This window comes from Stigmatopora nigra, chromosome 13 (assembly GCF_051989575.1).
Source record: "Stigmatopora nigra isolate UIUO_SnigA chromosome 13, RoL_Snig_1.1, whole genome shotgun sequence".
Lineage (NCBI taxonomy): Eukaryota > Metazoa > Chordata > Actinopteri > Syngnathiformes > Syngnathidae > Stigmatopora > Stigmatopora nigra.
In genome coordinates this window covers 7841671-7869487 of record NC_135520.1, presented here as the reverse complement: position 1 = coordinate 7869487, position 27817 = coordinate 7841671, and the positions used below count along the sequence as shown (strand labels likewise).

The window sequence follows — 27817 nt, the reverse complement described above, 5'->3', positions numbered from 1 at the left end:
TGTGGAGAAGTGAGTGGGGGGCGAGAGCCTCCAGCGTGCACGCGCAGAAGCGCAGCGGTCGCCTGGCGCGGAGTGTCCGCCAGGGGGCAGTCGCGTCCCGGCGTGAGCCTGCGCAGCACCCGCTGCACCGCAGAGAGGAAAATACCACCAGATGGCGGTTTAGGATTGCTGCTCTTCTCTACGAGGCAACCTTCCGCTCGCACGGGCCAATTCCCCAATATAAAATAACGCCAAATAATAAAAAGGGGATCGATTCATTGCTGCGGGAGGAGAAGCTTAACCCGGGGATGCTCGTTAAAGGTGAGTACCCGCTGTTTTGTCCTGTTTTTTTGTCAGGCGAAAAAGGGGGTGGGGGAGGAAGACGGCGCACAGATTCAAGATGGTGGACTCGCTGGAAAAAGGGAAGGTTGCCGTGCTGCTAGGTTGTTGGTGGGGAGGGGGAAGGGCGCTATACAAGTGGCTAACGCAATCTGATGTTGCCTTTACCCCAGCCACAGCTATTCTAGCCTAGCCAGCTAACTAGGCTCCCTCCAAAACCCAAAAATGTCGCGGGTGGAACGCTCTCGAAGGTGGCTCTCCTCCGCCTCCACCATTGTCCACCTGTCGCTGGGGTTGTCAACAAACACTAGCTGCCACGCAGCTTGACGTCTTATGTGCCATTTCCGCTGTTTTTGCAACCAGCGTACACCGCCTTGGAGTTTTACCCCCGTGTGCTGTTCACTTTATTTTGCACAGATGCGTAATATGGTGCCTTGGAATGTCCGCGTTGTGTTATGAATTAGGGGGCGTATACCTGTTAAAATTTGACATCACGATCGCGATTCTAATTAGCCGCTTAATATTAGCTTTCTCCTTCCATCAAAGTTTTGTTTTTACATCCTCCTTCCAGAACGCATATTAAGATGCCCATTTGTTCACCTGTCTCCCCCCCAATATTGTTGTCTATCTTCCCGCCAAACAGGTTTGTATTTGGTCTTGGATGATCCAGAGAATCCACCAACCAACTAGCCTTGATGACAGGGGGCTCTGAATCCTGATCACCCGACCTAGATTGACTGATGAGAGTGGGTCAGTGTGTGTTCATGGTTACATAACTGCTTTGTTTACAGTCTGTATGCATGCAAGTTAGCCGATAAGATGAGATGTTGAGCTATGACGCACTCCAAAGTGTCATATGCCAAAAGGTATTGTGCAATGCAATGCAAAATGTGTTCATGTACTTGCTCAACAGAAATGTTAATCACATTACTATTGATGATGATGAGTATTATATAATTGATGAATTGTTATTCATTTAGCTGCAAATTCTCATCTTTCAATACCGTTGACAGCGCTAGACGTCCAATCCACTTTCACTGGGAAGAGTTCTAGCACCCTCTGGCATGGTTTTGTTTTTTCCTCAGGAAAAAAATAAAACTTGAATCATGTTTGAATTGTAGTAACTTAAATGAAAGCAGCATCCAAAACAACATTTACTATATTTTTCCCCAAAAACAAATTTTGAAAGAATTTCATCTTTGGACATAACTATTGTACTGCAATAGTTATGTCCAATCATTGTGGGCAACTTTTACATACATTTGATTGTCTTTACTATGACAAGTTCCAGGTTTTAACTAAAAGCTTTGCATCAACTTCATTGCACACACTAATAATTGACTTAGGCAATTGGATGCTACTTGTTGACAAAAAAGCTGTTCCCGGTAATTTATCACTACTTTAAAACTGCATCTTGCAAACACCCCAAATTAGAACCCTTTTTAGTGGAAGAAATGATTGTCTTTATGTTGGTCCTATATATATATTTTTTTTTTTTTTGTGTGTGTGTGGCCACCGTGTGTTGAACTTGTATTTGAAATTGGCAACGTCAGTGTTTTCTTTTACTATGTCATTCCTGTTCCACAGGCATTGGGGAGGTGATTGCCGCTCTCAAGCAATTAGTGGCTCATTGTTGACGTAATATATGTGTCACAGTTTTTGGATCGTCAATATGAAGCTCCATCTTGTTTACTGGTGATTTTGTTGTTTATGACATAGGCAGTCATTTTGGCTGGATTTAAATCAGTGTTCCAAATGACTCATTTTGATTCAATAAAACTTGAATGTAGATTTTATGTGACATCATCGTGTTGGGAGTTTGTATTGTTCTAAATGTTGACACATATTTTCAGTTTTACAGTATGTGACTATTGGCTCTAAAAATGTAATTAGTAAGTGAACACTAATAGTAGGTGTCAGCCCTGAAAAAAGAAAAAAACATTGGTCTGTTTCGACACTTATGTTAGGCTGGAATCGGCTCAATTATTCCATCTGTGCAATTACTACGTTGTGTATCCTTTGCACATAATTTTAGATTTTAATACACATCAGAATGAAGCATTGGTCCCATCTAGAGGAACTGAATCAGATTCTATAGCTTTTTGTCTTAATTTTATTTACATTGACACAATGCGCTGCACTTGAGAAAAACAACAAAATCATCAGTAATTTTGTGTCGCTTGACCATTTTTTTTTTTGGGGGGCCTAAGCTAGGCGAGCAGCTCTTGCTTTAGAATGCTATTAAATCAGGTCAGGTGGCTCTCGGCAGTTTGAACGACTGCATTTGAGCACCGTGTCTGAGTTGATGCTATATTTGTATTGGTTTCACTTCAATATTGATGTGTTTACCTGTTGTCTCCAGTTGCGACCCTAAAACGCAAAGGAAGTTCTGAGCATTAGTGCAAAGAGTTGGTTGGTTCAGTATGGAGGCCTGTTTTTTGATATCTTTATTACTAAATAAGTTACTGATTATTTTATTGTAAGTTAATGACATAGACATTGAAATAAACAAGTTCATTAAAATTCTGAAAAGTAACGATAGTGGGTTATATTTTAAAAATATTTCCTAGATTGTCCAGCCGTACTTTGAACAAAATTTCCATTGCACAATATGAAGTCAGTAGCTACTGTCAATATTCAAATGCTCTTTTATCATACCCGTGTAATCAGCTCTCTGTCAGTATAGTGATTTAATGATTTTTATATTACAACATAGTGGTCATGCTTTTTGTTGCTGTTATCGAACCACAGTTAATCCTGCCTGAAACAGCAGTCTTGTTTAAATGTCAACACTATTTGTCGTCACCTGGTCTTTCTGGTCGCCGCAGACATTTGCATGTACGCGCCGCCTCCCCAGAGCACTGTTTTAAAATCAGCCGACATCTGTCAAAAGTACGCACGTGGAACAGTCTGCACCTTTTTGTGCTCTGACGCAGAACCTGTTTTCGTCCTTGGAGCCCTGCCAAGGCATCAGGAGTTATTTTCTTACAATCTGGGCACGCATTGAGAGAAAAACCCATTCGCTGAAAAGACACTTGCGAGGCCTGCTTTAACCAGATTAGGACTATGTCACACAGGAGATCAGCAATCTGACACACTCATAGTGCAAACATACACACACACATAGTCACACAGCCATCTGCTACTGCCACAAACTACTGTACGCTCATTCTTTTGGCTACACACAAAGTCTGGAAGAGGAGGGGGAGGAAGGATGCTGTGTGAATTGTACAAAGTGACACGATCTCCACAGAAAAATGAAATCCCTGCCCCCGCCGCACTGAGATACTGTATAGCCAAAGAAGTTAATTTTAGAAAAAAAAAGCATAATAAGAGGGGAAAAGGACGGGTGTCATCTTTGCTCCAGTTAACACCAAATGAAGCATCATATTGCATCATCACTGCTTAGTGCTTACTCTTCTAATTAAGGAATTGGATGTGTATTGCTGTCAATGGCATTCAATGAGTTGAAATGGATTGTTTATTGACATCACTGGTAGTGAATGAGTTATTTTACAGCCTGTTACATTTATACAGCGCATAAATGTCAAGCCCACCAAAGACAGGGTTGCATCTTTTTAGGTTTAGTTAGAGTGCTCCTTGTATATGCTGCTTTGCTATAATTAGCATTACAATATACTGAGGAGATCCAACCCGTTAATGAATAAGACAAGAGGGAACTCAAGATAGTTTTGGCTTGGTCTTTATATACTACTTTTTAATTTGTCACTGCTTTCTATGTATGACCCAGTGATTCGTCACAGTTAATTGGCAAAAATCTTACAGAAATTGAATCTTGTAATTACATTTTACACTGCTCAGCCCTTTTAAAAAATCCCCTGTTTTGTTCTTGACATTTTCCACCAATCAGAGAATATTTAGATTATATTACTCTCTTAAACCGACACTAACCCTACTATGAAACCTTACTGAACAGGTCACTTTTTAATTTTTTTTATTGAGGATACTGTGTAAAATTTCTGATTTGTTATTCATGGATGTCCATGAACTATAATTGGAAATATTTCTCTGTTAAACCTCTCACACCAGCACAATTACATAAATGTATTCAGACTTATGGGCTTTGGGTTCAGTCCAGCGCTTTAATCACAGTGCTTAAGTTACATGCTTTACTGTCATTTTTACATGACAAATGCTTACATTCCCATTTTGCCTCCTCTGTGATTTTATTCTCCTCTGTCCGTCCTACTGATGGATTTTGCAGATCGGCACGGTGTGCGAATCAGCTGCTGCTTTCCTTTAGTCAGAAAAAGCAAATAAGTGTGAGCGTAGGTGATCCAGCAGCAAGCATGGGGCGTGATTGATGCTAGTGCAATAAAACATAAACCGGTGTGCTGTCAAGGGGAAAATGTGACTTAAGGGGATGCTTTAAAATATGAAAAAGGTGATGAAGGTTTCATTTGGAGTCTTTCTTTTTATGGCAATGGCATTTTTGTAAACTGGTCAAAACAATGAGTCGAGTCCTGTTTTTGTTTAAGTGCCAGAAATATTATTCAGGCCTACTTATAGTGTATGTATAATATCCAAAGAGTATGTGTTCTGGTATCTAATAAAAGAACATTTATTTTAAAAACATCAATTGAAGGCAATGGACAAAAAAAGCCTGGCGGCCTGCCAGGCTAATAAAGCTCTGCAGGAAATAACCCTGTTAACATTCATGATGGTAATTTAAAATGGCCATTCTGGATTATGCGTCTGTAATGGTGGATTTTTAGCATTTGTGCTGCAAAGTGTTCTGGAATAGTAAGATTTTTTATATTGTTTGACTTGGAAGTAATTTCTCTGTTTTTTTTTGTGTGGACCTACATTAGTGCAAACCTACTTTAGTCCAAATCTGCTTAAATGCAAGATTCTCAACATGAAAACAAGTTATTAAAAAAATAATAATAGCTCAAAACTGAGTGAAAGTGCAGGCACTATATCGTTGATTTCCACCAAAAATGGACATGCTTTGTGTTGCAGATGGATTTTGATTTGATACAAAAATTATGCGATGCAATGTCCTGATATATCGCAGAATTGATTCTTAAACCCTAGAAAATACTCAGTCGTTTTCGCTGGTGCTTTGGGATGAATTTTGACGCCAGCTATAACCAGCCGTATGGTATCAGACCGCCCCAGAAGGCTGCAGGTTTATCATTTTTGGGCTACAAGGCAAAATAAAATGGCATATGGCGTTCCTAACTCGGATAGTTCAAGCGATGAGTATTTCTCAAGTTAATCTGTTGGAAAACCAAAGGCGGCTAGCCTTGGCCTCACAGTTTCAGCCAAGCCGAGAGATAGTTTTTTTTATTGGGAGATGAATCATCATGTCAAATAATAACGACCAAGAAGTCCATGTGGGGATGCATCATTTATTTTACTCTCGTACTTCTATTATAAACTGTTACATATCACAAGCAGATTTTCAGATATTGTATATTCACTCTTTGTAATAGGCTACCACAGTTGGCATTGTTAGAACACAGAACGAGACATTTTATAACTGTCCTTTGTGCATAATTGTGCAGTTGTGACATAAAGGTTGCTATGTTTTGACTTCTAACCCAGAGCTTGTATGCATCACTATGTGTTATTTACACATGCTCTTAACATATTTTCAATGGTGGTCATGTTTGTTTGAGACCCTGAAACCATCGACCAGCTGAATTTACTGTCATGTGACTTTGCCTCAGGCCAAACAGGCCAACCGAGACTCATGTTCACTGTTTCTATTTAAATCCATATGTCCCAGCAGCCCAGACAGCAAAGTCTGGTTTTATCGCCGTGAAACAGCTGAGAGCCATTTAAGGAAATTCACACCACCAAACTAATGCTAGTGACAGTCAAAGGTAGGGGGAGGCCTGGGGGTCCACCTCATTGGAGTTCTGTGCTAGGTGCGTTGCCATGGAAACCGACCTTATAATAAGATGAATCCTGCGTTCAAGTGTCACTCTGACATCTTTTAACATTTGTTTCGACATTTGCAATGGAATAATGGAATCAGCTGACGTACGCAGGTGTAAAAATTAATCATCCCAAAGTGGGACAAGGGGTAATATTACTTTGTAGATCTGTGCAGTGTGAGTTTAGTATAATAACTGAATTGCGTGTCATTGGAATACATGTTTTGCCTTAAGAGAGTTTTCGAAGTGTAAACAAGGAGGAATGATTGATTATTTTTGTGTGTAGAAAATGTCTTGCTTGCTCTGACTATTGGTTGTCAATGCCAATGATGTTAGCCATGCACTTTTCTCTTTGCTCCAACACAAGCTTTTGGGATAATATGCTCTGTAGAGTAATTCCTGTTTCTATTTAGAACAACTTCCTCATCAAATACCTTTTCCTTGGGCATATGGTTTCACCAAATACTTTAACTAATTGTATTAACATTCATTAGTGTCGAGTGGCCCACACCATTGCTCGCAACGCTATGTCAAGACATTCCTTATGAAAAACACTTGTTCTTGACATTGTGAAATATTGGCCAGCATCGACCTCACAGATGGTGTGCGGTGTAATTTTATTGCAGTCACCACTCATTAAACTCTCAAGTGTCAACTAATTTATTAACAGTTAAGTTGCCACTGGACCACAATTTTACAGTTAGCAGTTTGGAATTTTGACAGGGTCAGAAAGGGCTGCAGGTGAGGTTTTCCTCATGGAAATGTAGTTTTTATGGCTGTTATTTGTAATGCAGGGTGGGAGGGGTGCTTTCCAGGGGGCATTAAGGGGACAATTTAAGCTCAAAGTCATTAAACGCTGCTATTATTGTTGAAGTGCGACTGACCCTGTAAATCTCCCTATATGGAATAATGCTGTGGACAAGGCAAGGAGGTCGACTTGCTGGGGTTCAAGCCTAGAAAATGCCTCCCAGTGGGGGCAAAGTTTGAAATTAAAGAATACAAAAAAGTGGCAAAAACGCAAACTGGTTGTGTGACTAAACAATTGTACTAAACAGCAGAAAATGCACATGTCGAGATTTAAATAATGGTTTATTATTAGACTATATGCTTAATGTGGGGCATTTTACAATCAAGTAGAGGCCACCTCCAGGAGGCTTTTTTCCCCCTGTGGGTGTGAACGAAGAACATTATTATTTTAAAAACAGAACAATACAGACAAGTCCAGCAGTAATCACATTGGCATGGTGCCATTTCTAAAGCACTAACAACACCCAGTTACACTTTTTGGCTCTTACTTAATTTTGTTCTGTGTGCTGGGGATGTTATTATGTTATATTGTGTGAGTTGGTGATGCCATTAAGGCCTTTCAAGTTCTAACTCAACCAAACAAAACACTATGCACTTGTTTACTCAGCGGGCTGACTTGTATTGTCAAGGCATGTTTTTATAATTCACAATAAAACTGAAGGGGACTGTTGTTTTTATATTATTTATTTTTGTGACGGTACGATATAATCTGCCCTTCGAGCCCTCCCTTTTGTCAAATTGGTCCCTCCCGTCCCCACATCCCACCCAATCAAACGAACCCTCAGCCCCTGGCTTATGATCTGCGCCGGTCACCATGGCAACGAGGGCCTGCCTCCCAGAGAAAACGCTGTGCATGTTAAGTGCTTCCTTGGAGGCGCTGCTCTCTCTTTGTCTTGTACACACACACACACACACACACACACACACACACACACACACACACACACACACACACACACACACACTCACACACACACACTCACTCACACATGCACACACTCAAGACAGTTCTTGCAGATTTGGATAATTCTGTTGTATTCTTGGCTGAGATTTATGATTTTTGTTCTTGCGTTACATGGATGGCAGAGTCAAATCTAACCACACAACCATATGCTGAGAGAAGGTTTCACGTTTATGGCCGCAACAGTGGCACGCGCTGGACATAAATTTATTGATTTCTCATCAGATTCATTTTAGGCAACACATTTTGTGTGCAGCTTTTAGATTCTCAGCCTGATATCACAGAGCCATCACACAATCAGATTTGGCAAGTGTATACTAGGATCGCACTGGTCCTCAAATTTAACATACTTATTTTAATTGAAAAAGGTGGACTTATTGTTGCCTGTAGGTCCAGTGTTAGCCTGCATAGGGCATTAGAGCATTCACACACTTCAGTTGTGCTTTTAATGTCTCAGTGCCAATTTTTCTCAATGTTACTGCATGTGAAAGAGAAGAGGTTTAAACATCCGCCATGCACAAATGTAGACACATTCCCTCTTCCTCTTCAGCTGTGAAAACGACTAAAATTTGTTCACATGAAAAGTCTTGTTATCAAATGAAAACAAATAGTCTGGGAGACTTTGGGTTTGCATCTTAATTGGAAGCCTGACAGTTTGAAATTGGGCTTTGTCAGTTGAATGAGGGTTTTGAACTCATTTGAATATGGATTGAGGGTTATTGTCATCTTAAACCATTCAGCAAGCGGTGCTATCTTAAATTGCTGTAAATACTTTACTGAGGGGCTTTGATGCTGCAAAGTGCCAAGGTTGCTCTAAAAATTGACTTTTTAATTCATTTATCTACATTGACCACACAATAACTTACAAAAGTGAAACTAAGAATACAGATCAACAACCTTTCCACTGTTTTGATAGCTTTAATGTTATTTTATAAATTCAGGGTAATTTTTTTAGAACTCCCCTCTTTATTTAAAAGTGCCAGTCTCACCAAGCAATACTATAGTATTTGTATTTTGCATATGCATGTCAACAGACACAGAAGCACACCAAAATTGTTTGCCATAACAAATTCCAATCTTGATAAACAGAAAGCGAATTGTAAATAGGAAAACACTGACCATCAAAATGGTAAGTCTTGTCAACTTAGTATATTAGTAAAGTTGTATTTACAAAACAATTTCACTTCTTTTTGCATCAATTTTTTTTCATTTTTTTTTTAAATATCAGTTCATATTTCTTTTTTTTAACACATCAATCAGAACCACTAAAGCCCTTTGCACTTTCCATTGCCTCCATAGCAACACAATGTGAGAGGCAGTATTTAAATACACACTCTCTTAGCCTGCCCCCTACTGTTGCCCACGTCTACTTTCATGCACATGTGCATACACTCACACATACTCCAGGGTAAAAACTACACACCCTAAGTATCATAAGCAAGTTGAATGGCATTTGAAATACTCCAGGAGGTCTAATTAGCATTTTGGAATTTTCTAAAGTCACTTTACCCCAATTAACCTCCCTGATTATGTAGTTGAGAGACAGAGACAGACTGGGGTTGATAGACTTTGTGGATTATACTGCCTATAGTGGTTGTACGTTGATACTGCACCGGCTTTGTGCTCACATGTAATAAGAATATGTTTCCTACTTCATGGTATCTGAATATTTGACTTTTTAGAAAATGTGGTTAAGCCATATGTTATTATTTTTCCCTTTTAAGATTGAACAAACATTTCCCCAACGTAATCCATTCATAGTTTATAATAATTTCATTCTGTAGTTTCCAAAGTAGCCAGTTGGTGTCATCTTCACCCTGTTTTCATCATTATACCTGTACCATTCCTTGAATGGTACTTATATCTTTAAAATGACTTAAATGTAATTCATAATCATTTACCCCTTTTTTGTTTACCCACCCTTACAGATAAAGAAGATAGTTAAGAGCCAGAGCGCAATCCGTCCTGGAGCCTTTCTACCCCCTCCCACCCCTCCGACTCTTACCCCCCATCCGAACCTCATCGTGACTTGAGACCTGAGAGACGCAAAATTCGGACGCCTCATCGCCACCCCGAAACTGCAGGGATGATTACCTCAGAGCTTTCTGTGCTCCAGTGAGTAACTCTCTTACAATCTGACTTGTTCTTTGTACTAGTGGAAAAACACTCTCACAAAGAAACTCATTTGACATCACCAGGGACTCATCCAATGAGTCAGGGGCCACAGATGCAGTGGCCCTCAGTATAAGCATGGCGGACATAGAGGATCCTGAGGTGAAGGGCAAGAAGAAACGAGGGAGACCAGGGAAACAAGCACAGGTAAAACCAAAAACATCTTATTGTGTTTGAATTTTTGTAGGCCTCAAGTGGGGGTTCCTCAATTTATGTTGGTGCTGAATTACAAGGTTGCAAAGTTAAGAATGGAAGGAACTAATTTTTGTGGTTGCTTATTAAACAGTGTACAAAAAATGTGGCAAACCAAGTGTGATATAAACTGGTTCATATTATGATAGAAGATTTTTAGCATATAGCTCAGCAATAACAGGAACCCCTTTTATTTTTGACCATTATGATTATGATTATTTCTCTTCATACAGACGGCCAATAAGAAACCCCGCAAGGTGCCACTGGACAAAGGTTTGAGGGGGCGAGGCAGAGCCAATGGAGTGGCGCAACACAATGGCGACGGTTCGGAACCCATCACGCTGTTCGAAGTAGTCAAGTTGGGAAAGAGCGCCATGCAGGTGAGCCCAATGATAAAATATTCAATTAAGGGCAATGGCTAACTGAATTTTTTTTCTGATTTAACTATGCAGTCAGTGGTGGACGAGTGGATCGAATCATACAAACAGGACAGAGACATGGCCCTACTTGACCTGATCAACTTTTTTATTCAATGCTCCGGTTGCAAAGGTTATTAATTAATATCAATTTATATGGGAGGCCAAGGTTGAGTTTGACAACTGTGCACTCTAACGTCATCGTCCACATCCATAAAACTTCCCAATTCTACCCTCGCCAGGCACCGTCAGGATCGAGATGTTCCGAAACATGCAAAATGCCGAGATCATTCGCAAAATGACGGAGGAGTTTGACGAGGTAAGTCAGGATCGAGATACTTTGTCAGTGACTTTATTAATCACGACCCTATTTGCGGCTCACAGGACAGTGGTGACTACCCACTCACTATGCCGGGGCCAATGTGGAAGAAGTTCCGCTACAATTTTTGCGAGTTCATCTGCGTGCTGATCCGCCAGTGTCAATACAGCATTATCTATGACGAATACATGATGGACACTGTCATCTCGCTCCTCACTGGGCTGTCCGACTCGCAGGTGCGAGCCTTCAGGCACACGTCCACGCTGGCTGGTAAGTAGACTGACAAATTTTCTATAGATTCCCACATGGCTAGGTTTAACTCTTCATCGTTATCTGCCCCGGCCATAGCCATGAAGCTCATGACGGCGCTGGTGAATGTGGCGCTCAACCTCAGCATCCACCAGGATAACACGCAGCGGCAGTATGAAGCAGAGAGGAACAAGATGGTCGGCAAGCGGGCCAATGAAAAGCTGGAGCTTCTGTTGCAGAAAAGGAAGGAGGTCTGAAAAAAACATTTAAAAAAGCTTCAAATACCTGTGTTTAATACAGTAAAAAATATTTATAATCTTTTTTGTCCTAATGCAGCTTCAAGAAAACCAGGATGAAATCGAGAACATGATGAACTCTATCTTCAAAGGCATATTTGTGCATCGCTACAGGTGGGAATGAATGGCTATGGTTTTGTTTCCTCATCTCAATCATAACGTATGTGGCTCAACTTGGTGTTGACATTACAATGAATTCCCATTCTTGCTTACCAGAGATGCTATTGCTGAAATCCGAGCCATATGTATCGAGGAGATTGGCGTATGGATGAAGATGTACAGCGACGCCTTCCTAAATGACAGCTACTTGAAGTACGTCGGCTGGACGCTGCACGACCGGGTGGGTTCACGGTAAACCATGCTGTATTCGTGCTACATGGTTGCTCACTTTCTGCTTTATCGGCTTTCCAGCAAGGCGAGGTGCGGCTTAAGTGCCTGAAAGCTCTCCAGAATCTCTACACCAACCGTGACCTGTTCCCCAAGTTAGAGCTCTTTACCAATCGATTCAAGGTAATGTCACAACAAAGTGGAAAAACAAGAAGCATTGTTGCTGATCCTATTTTTTTTTTGTTTCAACAGGACCGTATTGTTTCAATGACATTGGACAAGGAGTACGATGTAGCTGTAGAAGCGATCAGATTGGTGACTCTTATCCTTCAGTAAGTAGTAACCTTGAATTTTAATGTTTTTTAGTACCTCAATGTACATTCCAGTGTACAGAGTCTTGTCTAGTGTATTGAAAGAAGTTCATTTTTCTTGTGTAATGCTGGTAAAAATGTAAATAAAAGCCAGTATTTTCAGAAAATTGACATTCTTGCCACACTTTTAATCAATGCTAGTAAAAATGTATTGTTTTTACATTAACCACACAGTAAATTTGGCATATAACAAACCTACAAAACTCAAACTAAGGAAACTTCAACAATCTACCCTCTTTCTTAACAGTTTTAATTTGATAAATTTCACTTGCTGACTGAATGGCAATGTTTCTACAGGGGCAGCGAAGACGCACTCTCTAATGAGGACTGCGAAAACGTCTACCATCTGGTCTACTCTGCCCACAGGCCTGTGGCTTTGGCCGCTGGCGAGTTTCTGCACCGAAAGTGAGTCTGTGCTGACTTCAATGCGATGGTAACATGCCATTTTACAGTCTTGGCTTAACATGTACATCGCCGCCGCCAGGCTATTCAGTCGTCACGACCCGCAGGCCGAAGAGGCGCTGGCCAAGCGCAGGGGTCGCAGCAGCCCCAATGGGAATCTCATTCGCATGCTGGTCCTCTTCTTTCTGGAGAGTGAGGTATTGCCATAATGTTTTTTCATTATTTCTATAACTGCATTTTAAGATATACACATCAGAGAATGTCATGGCAAAACATTATTTTTGTAGCTTCACGAGCATGCAGCCTACTTGGTGGACTCCTTGTGGGAAAGTTCTCAGGAGCTATTAAAAGACTGGGAGTGTATGACTGAACTGCTATTGGAGGAGCCTGTGCAAGGGGAGGAATGTAAGACCCTAATTTCCTATTTTTTCTATAGTTGCTTGCTTTTTTTGTTTACAATTAATTGCCCTTTGCTCTCTTCTCCAAACAACCTATCTCTGCAGTGCTGTCCGACAGACAGGAGAGCGCTTTAATAGAGTTAATGGTGTGCACCATTCGACAGGCGGCAGAGGCCCATCCACCTGTGGGCAGAGGCACTGGCAAACGGGTGAGTTACAGCATAATAGAATTGCGGTGATTTTCATTTTGAGTTTAAGCACGGTAAGCATGGTATGTATTTTCTTTGATTATTGAGGTGTAGGCCCAGCTGTACTGCTTCCTCAATCACAAAGGCCCAATTGTCACGTGTCGCTTAAAAATGATCCAGAACAATTACCTTGTGCTCCGTTTTTTGTGTTCCCTTGTGGCACCATGCTGCCTCTCAGAGATTAGTCTTTGAACTGCACCTAACGCTATTATGATGAGGTGTGCTTGGAGATCTAAAACAATGGAGATATATTTTACTTCCTTGTTGTGTGAGGGCTGGTGCACGTATATTTACCATTTACTGATTTTTCTTTACCAGCTCACTTTTTTTTTCCTTCTGTTGTACTCACCAGGTGCTGACAGCCAAGGAGCGGAAGACCCAAATTGACGATAAGAACAAACTGACGGAACACTTCATTATGGCACTGCCAATGCTCTTGTCTAAGGTAGAAAACGGACATTGCTTACAGCAGCACAAGAAAATCTCCAGTCACTGACTCTGCTGTTTTCACCGTTTCCCCACAGTACCAAGCCGACTCCGAGAAAGTGGCCAACCTGCTGCAAATCCCGCAGTTCTTCGACCTGGACGTGTACAGTGCCGGGCGCATGGAAAAACACCTGGACGCGCTGCTCAAACAAATCCGGCTGGTGGTGGAGAAACACATTGAGATGGATGTGCTGGAGGCGTGCAGCAAGACCTACAGCATCCTCTGCTCCGAAGAGTACACCATCATGAACCGCGTGGATATCGCCCGCTCGCAGCTAATTGACGAGATGACCGATCGCTTCGCGCACTCCGTAGAGGAACTTCTGCAGGAGGTGAGATGGCAGCACCATTTTTTTGTTTATCCTGTATTTGTCATGTATTTGTCGATTCGCAGGCCGAAGAAGCCGACGACGATGACATTTACAACGTTTTATCCACACTGAAAAGACTCACGGCCTTCCACAAGTAAGGATTCTCTCATCTGACAGTTTCAGAAGAGTTCAGAATGTTTAGTGTTTTTTTTTTTTAATCCCCGGCGTCCTCTTGCCGAAACGTAGCGCTCACGACCTGACGCGTTGGGATCTGTTCGCCAACTGTTACCGACTGCTGAAGGCGGGCATCGAGCTGGGCTCCATGCCGGAGCAGATAGCCGTGCAGGCGCTGCAGTGCTCCCACTACTCTATCCTCTGGCAGCTGGTCAAGATTACAGAAGGCGCGCCCAGCAAGGTGCTACAGTAATCCCTCCAATATTGCGGTTAATGTGGACTATTAATATGTATTTATTTTTAATAGCAGAAAAAATATCGCAAGGAAGTGAATTTACGATAAATGAAGTCGTGATAATCGAGGGAACACTGCACACTGTACAAATATGTGTGCTATCCTGGATATATGACTAGAACTACATTATAATAACTATACAAAAAAATGCCTTGTTCACTCCCATCCCTCCCAGTCAGATTTAAATAGATAGTCTATTTCCCTGGTCAAACTAGTTAAGCGGGGGTTAGTTTTTGTTTATGTTATCTTTAATGTTACTACTTTATATTCATATAGGATGACTTGCTGGCCCTAAGGAGAGTGGTCAAGTCTTTTCTTGCTGTTTGCCAGCAGTGCCTGTCCAACGTCAACACGCCCGTCAAAGAGCAGGTAGAATTTTAAAACAGGGAATTTTTTTCATGTCAGTGTTTCTGAAACCTTTACATTGTCTATTCCCGCTTAGGCCTTTATGCTCCTCTGCGACCTGCTAATGATCTTCAGCCACCAACTGACGTCAGGTGGCCGGGAGGGCCTCCAACCACTTGTCTTTAACCCTGACGGGGCGCTGCAGAACGAGCTGCTCAACTTTGTACTGGACCACGTCTTCATCGACCAGGACGACGAGAACCAGAGCATGGGTGAGGGGGAGGGAAGTTGAAACACAAACACAGCAAAAAATAATAATCCACAAAAGCTATCCTCATAATGAATTTGATTGGCTTTCAGAGGGTGATGAGGAAGATGAGGCCAACAAGATTGAGGCCCTGCACAAAAGGAGGAACCTGCTAGCAGCTTTCTGCAAACTCATCATTTATGATATCGTCGACATGCCAGCGGCTGCCGACATCTTTAAACATTACATGAAGGTAAATTTAACTCATTGGTAGACATTGACAGTGCTAGATGTCCAGTCTATTTCTATTGGGAGATCCTTGCTGCAAATGATTGCTAAACATAACCACTCGCAGCCACTTGTGGTACATGTCAGAATAACTATGCTGTCAATGTATTGTAATTTCTGAGTCTTTTGTTTATTTTCTTTCAGTATTATAACGACTACGGCGACATCATCAAGGAGACTTTGAGTAAAACGAGACAGACTGACAAGATCCTATGTGCCAAGACACTCATCCTCAGTCTGCAGCAGGTCCGATATTCTGTACAGTAGCCATTTTTAAAAACACTTACTTAAACCGTTTCATGGTATGTTTTTGTAGCTCTTCAATGAGTTACTACAGGACCAGGGCCCCAATTTAGACCGCACGTCTTCGCATGTGAGCGGAATCAAGGAGCTGGCTCGTCGTTTTGCTCTCACTTTCGGCCTGGATCAGATTAAAACCAGAGAGGCGGTAGCCACACTGCACAAGTAAGATCAATGGATCAAGAATATATTATTGTTATTGTCATCGTTACCCAACAACAACGATTCTGTCTTCCTGACTCAACAGAGATGGAATCGAGTTTGCCTTCAAGTACCAGAATCCTCGAGGACCTGAGTTTCCTCCCATCAACTTGGCCTTCCTGGAGGTCTTGAGCGAGTTTTCCTCCAAGCTCATTCGCCAAGATAAAAAGACAGTGTAAGTAAACACCCAACCTTTGGGAACAAACCTTCACTCTATAAATACTAAACCGCCATTGGTCTCGCCAGTCACTCGTACCTGGAAAAGTTCATGTCCGAGTCCATGTCGGAGCGGCGGGAGGACGTGTGGCTGCCCCTGATCTCGTACAGGAACAGCCTGTTGACGGGAGGCGACGAAGACCACATGTCGGTCACTTCAGGCTCCAGCAGTAAGACGGGCTCCGTCCGCAGCAAGAAGGGACGGCCGCCTCTCCATAAGAAGCGCATCGAGGGTAAGGCTGGGCAATTGGTTCTCCTTATATTTCAAATGCTTTGACTTTTGGGGATTTTAATTCATTTCTGATAAGCAGAGGAGAGCAGCGTGGAGGGCTCGTGGATGATGCGCAACGACACCTTACAGACACCCGGCACTCTGCAAACACCTCAGCTCACCTCCACCGTCCTCCGGGAAAACCGGCCGGCGGAACACATGCCCGACCCGGATTCGGAAGCCGGCTCGGAGAACGACTTTGTACACAAGTGAGTGTTTGACATTGCTGGATTAGATTTATATTGGCGCCAGTGGCTTTGAAACATAAGCATTCAATGCCATTCATGCCAATTAGGATGTATTTGATGGTCATCACTGTTAAAGGCAAATTTATTAAACAAATTTGTCGAACAAAACATTTTCTGCAGCCCTCAGATGCAAATGTCTTGGCTCGGCCAGCAGAAAATGGAAGAGGTGAATAGGAAGGACCGGACGGCCATGAACTACATCAAGTCACGCAGCAATCAGGGCGTCCGGCAGACAGTGTAGGTTGGATTGTAAAACAACAAAAACTTACCACAAGATCTCTATATGACTGTAGTAAATTCTGAAAAATTAACTGAATGCCCTATGGAAGGGTCTTTTTTTGAACAAACAAAAGTTGTTGTCACATTGAACACACATTTACCCACATTATCATCATCACCTATCATGAATGCATTTCAGGCGCGGGCTGATGGAAGATGACGCTGAGCCCATCTTTGAAGACGTAATGATGTCGTCGCGAGGCCAACTGGAGGACATGAATGAGGAATTTGAAGACACAATGGTCATCGACCTGGTCGGTGACAATCCTGTTCAATTTGTTCTTTCGGTCTTTGATGGAATTGTTTTCCTTACTTTTTTTATGATCTGTTTATAACTTCTGCTAGCCGCCCTCGAGGAACAGACGTGAGAGAGCAGAACTGAGACCAGACTTTTTTGACTCAGCGGCCATGATTGAGGACGAATCGGTGAGTAATTCAAATCTAGCACTGAGATTTATGCACCAACCAGTAAATTCATGACTCTTAACCCATTATAGGGCATCCATTTAGGTACAATTCTTTTAATAGCCAGAGTATACGAAGTAAAAATGTATTGGTAATTGATGAAATAAAATTCCCAGAGCAAAACACAGGCTAATCTTACTTGCTGGAATGTTATGATAATAATTATTTGTGTGTGTGTCCTTGCAGGGGTTCAGCATGCCCATGTTCTGATGAGGACAAAGTTATGGGAAAAAAAGAATTGCGGCTCCTAATCAGGAAGTAAACAGAGACAGTGCCAGTTAGCGGTGTTCTACGTAATGTGTCAATCAGTCTTTTACTAAGAAGGGATTGTACAAGTATGTCACTTCTGGACATGTGTTCCACCACTTCTTCCTCGCTCAGACAGTTTGAGAAAGCGTTCCTCTGGTGTTCCACCCTGTACAGCCCCGCCCACGTACTTTCCTTCACTTGTTGTCGCACTTTGGTCCATCCAGTTCAATTCTAAGAGTGGACGTCAACTCTACATGTTCTATATATGTGCTCTTATCACTCCCCTCTCTTTACCGTTCCTGGGTTACTGTTCCCACTTCGGAGTTACTCTGCACACAAATAAGAGTTTTTTGTAAAGTCATGTCAAAAAACAAAAATAGACATTTTGAATTCTGTAGCTTTAGTACGAAAAGTTTTAAAATCAAGTGTTCGTTTGTTTGTACAGCATTTTTCTTCTCGAATGTGTATTTTAATTGTTTGTTGCCAATTGGTGGCCTACATACAAAAACATTCTCTTCTGGATCTTATTACTTCCGTTTCACTTTCTCTCCCCCTTTTCCCCCCGTCACTGCTTCAGTAATTGCTGTTGCTCCTTTTTCCCTGCAGACAGTGATTGACTGGTGTCTGTGCATCACGTATGTTATTTGAATGTGTCTTCGGGTTTTGTGTAAATATCACATACGGTGCGCGGAGCCCTAACGTGCTCTAAAAAGCCTCGTGCTTTTTTTTTTTTTGTCAACCTTCGTTTTTAAGAAAATAAAATGCGTACTCAATTTAGTAAATTGTGTTCATTTTACACCAAAAATAAAAAAAGATGGTTTGGTTTTCCTGTCCAGAAAATGTTTAACTGTTAGTCATGACTATTACTTTTTGCTCTCTTTAAGTTATCCCTTAAGTCTAATAATTCGTTTTCTACCAGTAAATTTTGTAGAACGTTATTAGACAATGATCCAAAATATGTTTTTATATATGTACTTTGGCTTAATGATTCCAAAATTTAAACCTTTTTTCCTGCAGTTCATAGTTTCTGTTGCACAAAAAATATGGCAAGGTAAGTAAGTTTCCTTTTCACAAATCAAAGATGTATTATTTTACGAGAGTATTTTTCCACTTAAAAAAAAAAGCACTTTTTGCTTCAGTCGATTTATTGAATTACAATTAAAAAGGCACAATTTCTGCTTGACCTAAATCCATACATTTGGAGTGATGTTGAAAGTGGGTTAAAAACTGGACAAAATATTGCTACAAATCAAATGCATCAGTTGATGAGTACATGCAAAATTGTACAAATGCAATCTGAGGTTGGGATGATTATATTTTATACACTCCAGGCTTCCACAGACAAGGTAAAAACAACCATGTTGAATTTTACAGAGGAATGTTGGCGTGCTTCTTCCATGGGTTGACCTGCTTCTTACTGGCCAAAACTTCCAAGTCTCGGCAGATCCTCTTGCGGGTGATGGACGGCTCAATGATGTCATCCACAAAACCTGACACAAGTAAGGGAGAGATAAAACAATTGGATTGAAAAATCCATCCATGGTCAAATGTCATTTGTATTTCACCCTTTATTGGAATATTTTCTTTAAATCCAGTAAAATGTGTTTGTATTTTGGGGTGCTGAATCCAAATCTGATCTTACCCCTTTCTCTAAACTCTTTTTTTAATTCTTGAAATAAGATATTAAAAAAAATGCAATGTAAAATTATTGCAAAACAATGTTTTAATCAAAATATAATTGGCATCTAAAAAATAGCCCAAAAAAACAGACCAACAATGGAGACAATGTGACTCCAAGTATTTTGTTACCTCTAACTGCAGCAGGGAAAGGATTGGCAAACTTTTCCACATATTCTGCTTCAGCTTCTGCCTGATTTGTCTTCCCTCTGAAGATGATCTGAACAGCTCCCTACCACACAAAATACATAATAATCATTTATTTTCCTGGCTATTTAAGTAAACATATCATTTCAAGTGCCAATATGGCTCCATACCTTGGCGCCCATGACTGCCACCTCTGCTGTGGGCCAAGCATAATTGACGTCTCCTCTCAGGTGTTTGGAGCTCATGACATCATATGCGCCACCGTAAGCCTACAGTGGCACACGTATGTGCCATAACGATCAGAATCTCTATGTTGATATAGCCAATGTAAAGGGGGATGAAATTCCCCACCTTCCTGGTGATGATGGTGATCTTGGGCACGGTGGCTTCGGCGAACGCAAACAGCAGCTTGGCTCCGTGTCGGATGATGCCGCCGTACTCCTGAGACGTGCCCGGCAGGAATCCCGGCACGTCAACGAAGGTCACGATGGGTATGTTGAAGGCGTCGCAAAAGCGCACGAAGCGAGCTCCCTTCACTGACGAGTTGATGTCCAGGCAGCCTTTAACGCCAAGGTAAAAAAGCTATTTACTAAGCAATGTGATTTTTCCCAAGGGGGAGGCGGGGCGATGACTCACCGGAGGCCACTTTAGGCTGGTTACCCACCATGCCCACCGTGCGCCCGTTCATGCGGGCAAAACCAACCACAATATTTTTGGCGTAATCTGGCATGATCTCGAAGAATTCACGCTCATCCGATATCTGGCAAAAATCACAGAAGGAGTCACGTGACCTGCGATAATTATAGATTTTATTCCCCATGATGTTTTTAGCACTTACAGCGTGGATGATGTCCAACATGTCATAGGCCTTCGTTGACTCAAATGGGACGATTGTGTCCAACGCTGGGACAAGACGCTCACTGAATAAAGGAAAGGAAAAATAAACCGACATTTTCAATCAGAGACAATTGCACCAGTGCTCCAATGCAAAAAAAAAAGACTCAGATATTTTTTTTTCCACTTAAAAAAATGCTCTTCTTATTTCCTTAGCACAACACGTCAATTTCCAGATTCTCCCTATCCTATTTTCACTTTTTACTGTTATTTTGTATTGTTTTAATTAGCAGGTCATCTAAAAACAGTGAACAAGCCAATTTGTCTACCTGGAGTCGTGACACTCCCTGATTGGCGCAGCGTCCTGATTGCTGAGTGGCAAATAATTGAAGAAATCCCGCAAGTGTAGTAACGCTTCCACATCATTCTCGAACGCACGGTGGGCAACCCCTAAGAAGAAAAAAGATCAATAAATAACCACTCTAAATTTCCACAGAAGTTAAGAAGAACAAGCAAGATATGCCAAGTGAACTGACCTGATACGCTTGTGTGTGTCTTGGCTCCGCCCAGCTCCTCTTGAGTAACATCTTCATTGGTGACGGACTTAACCACATCAGGACCAGTGATGAAAAGGTAAGATGTGTCCTGCATGCGTGTGTGTGTGTTAATTATAATTAACTACTGTAGCCAAGCCCCTTTAAGATATTTTACCCACTATACCTTGACCATGAAGGTGAAGTCCGTCAGGGCAGGTGAATAAACGGCACCCCCCGCACACGGTCCCATAATGAGGGAGATTTGAGGGACAACCCCAGATGCCATTACATTCCTCTGGAATTTAAAAAAAATGGGAATTAGTTTTTTTTTTAATTATAAGATATTGACTTTTTTAATTTAGTGGTGTGTACTTTACCAGAAATATATCGGCATATCCCGCAAGAGACTCGACACCCTCTTGGATGCGAGCACCTCCAGAGTCATTGAGGCCAATGACGGGCGCGCCCACCATCATGGCCTGGTCCATGATCTGAAAAAGCACCAGCAAAACCAGTTGGACCTATGACACATCTGCTGGAAATCCGTCTCACTTACCTTGCAGATTTTCTGTGCGTGAGCTCCAGATAGACTGCCACCAAACACGGTAAAATCCTGAACACAAAAAACATATTCCAAGTCAATTTGTGTTTTCCTAACGTAGCATAACTCTTTTCATATCAATGCTTACTTGACTGAAGACATACACCAAGCGACCGTTGATTCTGCCGCTTCCCGTCACCACGCTGTCGCCAGGGAACTAAAACCAGAAGATGGGTGAGACATCTCACCCACGGAGGAGGAGGAAGGTGGGTTGGGATAATTACCTTGTTTTGAGGCTGCTCCATGCCAAAGTCGGAGCAACGGTGTTCCACGAACATGTCCGTTTCCACGAAGGACTCAGTGTCCAGGAGGAGCTGCACTCGCTCACGGGCGGTCAGTTTTCCCTGCACAGCCACACTTATTTTATTTTTTTTTATAACATCTTTCAAAAGTTTGAAAACTATGAGCGACTTCAGTTTTTTGAGTGAAAAACTACATGTTTGAAGAGGGAAATTTTCACATCTGAGATTGTTTTCTGATTGTGTAATGTTATGTTGGGAGTTACCCAAGAAATTTGTAAGTGACAACTTTAACCATTTAGAGGGCAAAGTATTTTTTAATTAATCTTCATAAAAACCTCCAGGTCTGAATTTTAATTGTAGTAATTTTAAATGATCTAAACGAGTAACAATAATGAATCAAATTGAAACATACAGACAAAATGTTATCACCCCCAATAAGCCTTTTTTTAATTTAATGGCGTTTAACTTAGAAATGGTATGGTCAAAAATAGATGTCTAACTAATTTAAACTGTGGGCGACTGTGAATGTTCCTATCAGTGCCAATGACGACACTAGACGTCCACACCTTTTTTTTTTTGACTGGGCGAGCTTCCAGCAAAAATCAATGCAAGATCATCCAGTCAATAAAAGACTGGACGTCTGCTGCAGTCACTTGAAGCCCCATGAAGGAATATAGATACGTGGTGAAAAGTTTTAAAGTTTGTACTCACGCGTTTGTGTTGAGCGTCAATCCTCTTCTGACCTCCTCCGGCCAGCGCTGCCTTGCGCTTCTGTTCAATGCGCTCCTTGACGGACAGATGGGTGACCGAGTAGTATCGATTTGTCGGCAGTGTCGGTGAGCCATGTTTGATCGGTGTCAGAATCCTTAGCGACAGCTTAAATGAGTCGAACAACCCTCGGCCTGCCCGGGCAACACCGTAAGCCGCCATCATGGCTGTGCGTGTTTGTCCGGTGTCAGACAGGTCATCTAAGCCAATGGCGTGCGAGGGCGGGTCCTTTTCGACCAATTGAATTGCAGAAGAAACCGGGAACTGACCTAATTGTATTATTTTCTGATCAATATATCTGCAATAATTTAGTTACTATTGCAATAATGTAAGAGCATTTATAAGTCCACGTGTTGAGAATGATTTAAATCGTAGATTCTTTTCAGTATTTAATATTTGAGGCGTCGTGGCAGTGTTAAATAACATTCAAAAGGGGCGCTGTGACGGGAAAAAGCAATTTCCGCCCTTGAAATCTGTCACCACGGTAACTGACAAAGTCTCGCGTGAGCTCTGTTTGTGTTTGAGCAAACGGAGCTACATCCAGGGACTATGCTTGACGCGAGGAAGTGGAAATCATATGATTGGTGAAATTTTAAAAAGGCAAAATCAGCGTCAGGTGTCTTTTCAGCAGCCGGCCTTTGCAATAGCTTGCACGAAAGAAACCTCCGCCGCAGCTTCAGCAGACATCCAGAACCACCACATCTACGAGGAAGCCCGGGGGGAATTTGAACAATTCCGATTGCTATTATTTTTTCGGGGAGGGGGGAGGCTAACGTTAGCTTTGTTTACATGGAGCGCGCGCCTCATAGCCGCTAACTTGATGCTAACCGAGTCGATCTAACCACATACGTATTCCGATGGTATTGAAATTTAGCGATCGCATTAGTACTGCCGGGAAGAAAATTAATGGCATCGCCTGGCTTCTTTCCGTGCGAGGAAATTAGTGAGGACTACATCGCGAGCGATCTAGTTGGCTAAACTAGCACGCCAGCTTCCGTTAACACGAGCCCCTTGAAGATGGCTCGACTACCACAACTTTCATCCGGACGATCGATATAATAATGTAATAATGATGACGATGTACGAGTGAGCGTTTCCATAACGAGCGCCGATTTTCTGTATTTGTATACATAACGCTGAGCGGGGATGCTAGTGCTGTTAGCATGTTAGCTTCCCCGCGATCGTGAGCACTTCTCATTCATATGCGGACGCTAAACCACCCAGTTTGCGGCGTGTGGTTTTCCCCGAGATCGGACTGAAGAGTAAAACGTAACTCGCCCCAACGCGTTCTTTGGATATTCTCCCCCCATGCAAACCCAAATCCTCCCCGGTGAGGCGGCAATGAACCCGGTGAACGCGGCCGCCCTGTACGTGTCCGCCAGCCGGGCCGTGCTGCAGTGTGACCCGCGGCAGCCGCACACCTTCTCGGACATGTACACGCTGATGCCTTTCTTCCGACAGTCCCTGGCCTGTCTGGTCTGTGGTGAGTACCGATCTCATTCTTACATTCACTTTATATTTGTCTGTTATTTATGGGCGTGTATGCGGCGGTGGTGGCGGCGCTTGACACAATTCCTCGTCGCCCGGGCAACCGATGCTTTGCCCCTGTCAAACTACCCCCCCCCCCCCGTCCTTTATCAAAGCATGACTCGGCCCCTATGTTGTTATTTCTGTTTTTAATAAATGCCCATAGATTCTTATGATCATTGCTGTTGTGTTAAGTCGTGGGCTGCCATTGACAATGGAGGTCCAATCTATTTGATTGAACGTCCATCGCCGTCAAAAATGCTTGGAAAAAAGCTGACTATTTATTATTAGTGGGATTGGCCTCCCTGTACCCTGGGATAGGCTTCCATCCTACCCAATGAGAAACGGCTCATGCTTTAAGTGTCTTTTATTCATCTTTGAGCATCAATTGCAGCCACTGAGCTCAAACCAAACTTTTTGCTGTTCCCCAGGTGAGCTGGTCCGCGATCCATGGTCGGCGCCGCACCCCGGCTGTCCGCACCATGTGTGTCTCGGGTGCCGGGGCCAGAAGGTGGGACGGGCGGCGTGCCTCCGCTGCCGGGACGCGACGGGCTTCCAGGAGGACAAGCAGCTGAACCTGCTGGTGCGGCTCTACCGGAAGCTGTGCGTCTATGTGGCCCACTCGGGGCTGCTGCCGTGCGTCAGCGCCAACGCTGAGCTCATGGCGCTGCTGGAGGAGGCGCTGGTGGGACCTACGGAGGATGCGGAATCATCGGACCCCCTGGATTTCTGCACAAGTAGGCAAAATGTTTGCAGTTAATGTTGTCATTACCGCTCTGCCTACCATTTGATTGGCATTTGATTAAAAAAATCATGACTATGCTAGACCCATCTATATTATACACACAATATTTGTTCACTAAATTGAAATCATTTTGGGGTGGTCTAAACCAGCTCCCACAATTTGGCAGTTTCCCAATTCTTTTTTTTCTAAAAGGTCGGACTAAAATGGCTTGTGTTGAATTATCATTTTTTAAATTTGCAGAACCCGTGGACGGCAAGCCAGTCGAGGACGGTGAATTGGTGGACGAAAGCTTGATGGACAGTGACCTGATAGATGGCGGCCTGATGGAGGACGGTGACTTGGAGCCGGACGCCGACTCCCCGCACGCTCCTGTCGAGCAGCTGCGCGAACCCGCTGACCTCTACCTGGAACCCGGGGAGTGCAACGGGGCGCTCCTGGAGAGCCTGGAGCCCTCCTCACCAGAGCTGGAAGTCTGCGAACTGATGGAGGAGACGCCGCCCCCTCCGACGGGTCTCTCCGTTTCTGACACGGCTACGCTGGAGCTCAGTCTCACCACTGGACCCTTCACCACGGGCGCCTTCCCCACGGGGGCCTTCACCCCCGCACCTGGCGGAAGGGAACTGGAGGAGGGTGAGGTGCTCCTCCTCAGCGTAGAAGAGGTCCTGCAGACTCTGGACCCTCTGCAACCACCCGCCGACGCCCCCCAAGACCGCCAAGCCCACATGTACTTGCAGCTGGACGCCGCCCACAATTACACGCAGCAACATACGGACAGGACACACGCGAGTCCCGCCTTCCCCCCACCCGTTCTCGCTCCCTCGCCCTCGTCGTCGCGTCACAAACGCAAGCGCTCGCGATCGGAGAGTGACCGCGAGCAAGTCAAACCGCTCCCCATCGCTTCCATCCTCCAGGGGCCGCCGTCCCCCCACGCCCAGCACGCCGCGGCGCCCTCTTTTGCGGCACCACCGCACGCTTACTCGTCGCTGTGCAACGGGGCCCCGTCCAAGCCCCCCCGCCACCATCACCACCATCATCATCATCACCACCACCCTCACCACAGCCACAGCAAAGGTGCGCGCAAGCACGGTGAGGTGAGCGCCAAAAAGAAAGCACGGTCGGGCAGCAAGAGTAAGGAACGCAGCAAAGAACAGCGATTACAGCTGTCGGGCTGTCTGGTGCCGCCTCCGCCGCCGCGGCCCCCCTACAAGAAACCCGTGGAAAAGAAAGGCTGCAAGTGTGGACGTGCCACACAGAACCCCTCAGTGCTCACCTGTAGGGGGCAGCGCTGCCCGTGTTACTCCAACCGCAAGGTAAGAAGAATATAGGCAAGGCTAAGCCGTATTGAAAATATTTCTGTCATTTACTTATCATATAATTCAGATTTTCACGTTTTATAGGCTCAGAAGGACGTTCGTAATACATTTTTATTTGGAAATTTGATTTTCACCAAAATCCCAATTCCCTGATCTAATTGGCATGGAATTTTGTAAAACTGTATTTTCTCGCAGGCGTGCCTGGACTGCATCTGCCGCGGCTGCCAAAACTCTTACATGGCCAACGGCGAGAAAAAACTGGAAGCATTCGCTGTTCCCGAGAAGGCGCTGGAGCAGACGCGGCTGACGCTGGGCATCAACCTGACCAGCATCACCGCGGCAGCCGCGCTGCGCAGCCCAACGGGCAGCGGCCTCCGGGCCGGGACCCTGCTCAACGTGGCCACGGCGACCGGCGCGCCGGTGGCCACCGCCTTCCTATCGGCCAGCAGCCCGCCCAGGGACCCCGCCTACGAGGACAGCCTGGAGCTGCTCATCGGCTGAAGCCTGAAAGGAGGTGGGCCAGACTCGTTGATTTCGATTTTTTAAAAAAAATTCTCCCGGTGCTCATTGAATGTTATGGCCGCTCGCCACACCTGCCCCTCCCCGAAGGGGGGCACACTACGGCAGCTGCTCTTCTTCTGCGATCCGACTAGTGTGGGTTTGCCAAACCTCCTGTATCGTGCCTGCGTGTGTTAGATCGTGTACGGGAGTGGTCCACAAGCTATTCCAGAAGGGGCCGCCGCCACAGTGGGTGTGGGTTTTCGTTCCAACCTTTAAGAGGAAACCTTTCCACTAATCTGATATCCTAGAAGTGCAATCAGTGGATTGCAGTCAAGTACTTCTTGTTTCAGTAGAAACCTCATTGGTTAAACGGTTTGTGTTGGGTTGGTTGGAACCAAAACCTGCACCCACAGCAGCCCTCGAGGACCAGTTTGAAGACCTCTAGTGTACGGTCTCAATTCCTCCCCTTCCCCATTAAACTCCCCCTCTCGAAGGCAATAGTTTTTAACATACAGGCAACCCTGACATCAAAGCACTTGATTACGAGCAAAGAAAACCCAAGCTGTAGGTTGTTGTTACTGTTTTATTTCCCCCCCTTACACTATTTTTGTGGAAGAAAGTGTGTGTGTGTGTGTGCGCCTGTGCGTCCTAGTGCGTCATCACTGTATCGGTCCAGTAAATGAGGGACCAACAAAATATGAATTAAAAACCAACAAAAAAAAGACTGCTAATGAATAACAGAGTGAGGACTCTGGGCAAAATAGAGCATCTCCCCCCCATAGGTAGCAAGCGGGTAATGACATAACAATGTTCAACATATATAATGTAATATTCCCATATGTGTGCGTTTGTGTCTGTCTTTTTGGGCATTACTTGAAGCCGGATTAGTTTGTTGTTTTTGGTTTTTTTTGTATCGCAAAAAGTGTTGGATGAAAATATTCACTGCCATAAGAACATGGACACATTCAGTAAGAAAGACACGTCAATTAAATAATAGTTTTGTACTTTTTCACAGGTGTGTGTGTCCGTCTCTGTTGTCTGATTTCAGTCTTTTGACATAATGAAAATTGATGAAAAATCTTAACTGATTGGCTGACATTGCCGGTGATAGACAAATTAGAATTGAACTTTGAAGGTTAACATACAGTTAGTAACACATCAATAACATT

The 27817-nt window shown here is 43.5% G+C and overlaps 3 protein-coding genes across 3 annotated transcripts; 2 read left to right on the top strand and 1 right to left on the bottom strand.

The window, feature by feature from the left end:
- Nucleotides 1–119: 119 nt before the first annotated feature.
- stag1a (STAG1 cohesin complex component a) lies at nucleotides 120–18530 on the top strand. The gene is made up of 33 exons (XM_077731472.1): nucleotides 120–300; nucleotides 962–1068; nucleotides 9921–10107; nucleotides 10191–10311; nucleotides 10590–10736; nucleotides 10809–10905; nucleotides 11015–11091; nucleotides 11157–11361; nucleotides 11440–11591; nucleotides 11677–11750; nucleotides 11853–11976; nucleotides 12048–12146; nucleotides 12216–12295; nucleotides 12632–12739; nucleotides 12819–12933; nucleotides 13024–13141; nucleotides 13240–13343; nucleotides 13735–13827; nucleotides 13907–14200; nucleotides 14263–14333; nucleotides 14426–14594; nucleotides 14925–15017; nucleotides 15091–15265; nucleotides 15354–15493; nucleotides 15673–15774; nucleotides 15845–15993; nucleotides 16076–16204; nucleotides 16276–16478; nucleotides 16557–16725; nucleotides 16885–17001; nucleotides 17183–17297; nucleotides 17389–17469; nucleotides 17695–18530. Exons 3-33 carry the CDS (start codon nucleotides 10079–10081, stop codon nucleotides 17716–17718), a joined length of 3774 nt encoding a protein of 1257 aa, XP_077587598.1. The 5' UTR covers nucleotides 120–300; nucleotides 962–1068; nucleotides 9921–10078; the 3' UTR covers nucleotides 17719–18530.
- A 287-nt stretch (nucleotides 18531–18817) lies between these two features.
- Nucleotides 18818–23578, bottom strand: pccb (propionyl-CoA carboxylase subunit beta). The gene is made up of 14 exons (XM_077732056.1): nucleotides 22506–23578; nucleotides 21777–21896; nucleotides 21641–21709; nucleotides 21508–21564; nucleotides 21329–21442; nucleotides 21136–21246; nucleotides 20952–21060; nucleotides 20745–20865; nucleotides 20420–20501; nucleotides 20218–20341; nucleotides 19933–20141; nucleotides 19752–19850; nucleotides 19567–19666; nucleotides 18818–19247 (listed from the first exon to the last, which is right to left on the bottom strand). Exons 1-14 carry the CDS (start codon nucleotides 22725–22727, stop codon nucleotides 19126–19128), a joined length of 1659 nt encoding a protein of 552 aa, XP_077588182.1. The 5' UTR covers nucleotides 22728–23578; the 3' UTR covers nucleotides 18818–19125.
- LOC144206857 (E3 ubiquitin-protein ligase MSL2-like) lies at nucleotides 23041–27660 on the top strand. Its single transcript, XM_077732055.1, has 4 exons — nucleotides 23041–24045; nucleotides 24521–24826; nucleotides 25075–26144; nucleotides 26343–27660. The coding sequence occupies exons 1-4, from the start codon at nucleotides 23871–23873 to the stop codon at nucleotides 26646–26648; spliced, it is 1857 nt and encodes a 618-aa protein (XP_077588181.1). The 5' UTR covers nucleotides 23041–23870; the 3' UTR covers nucleotides 26649–27660.
- Nucleotides 27661–27817: the final 157 nt, after the last annotated feature.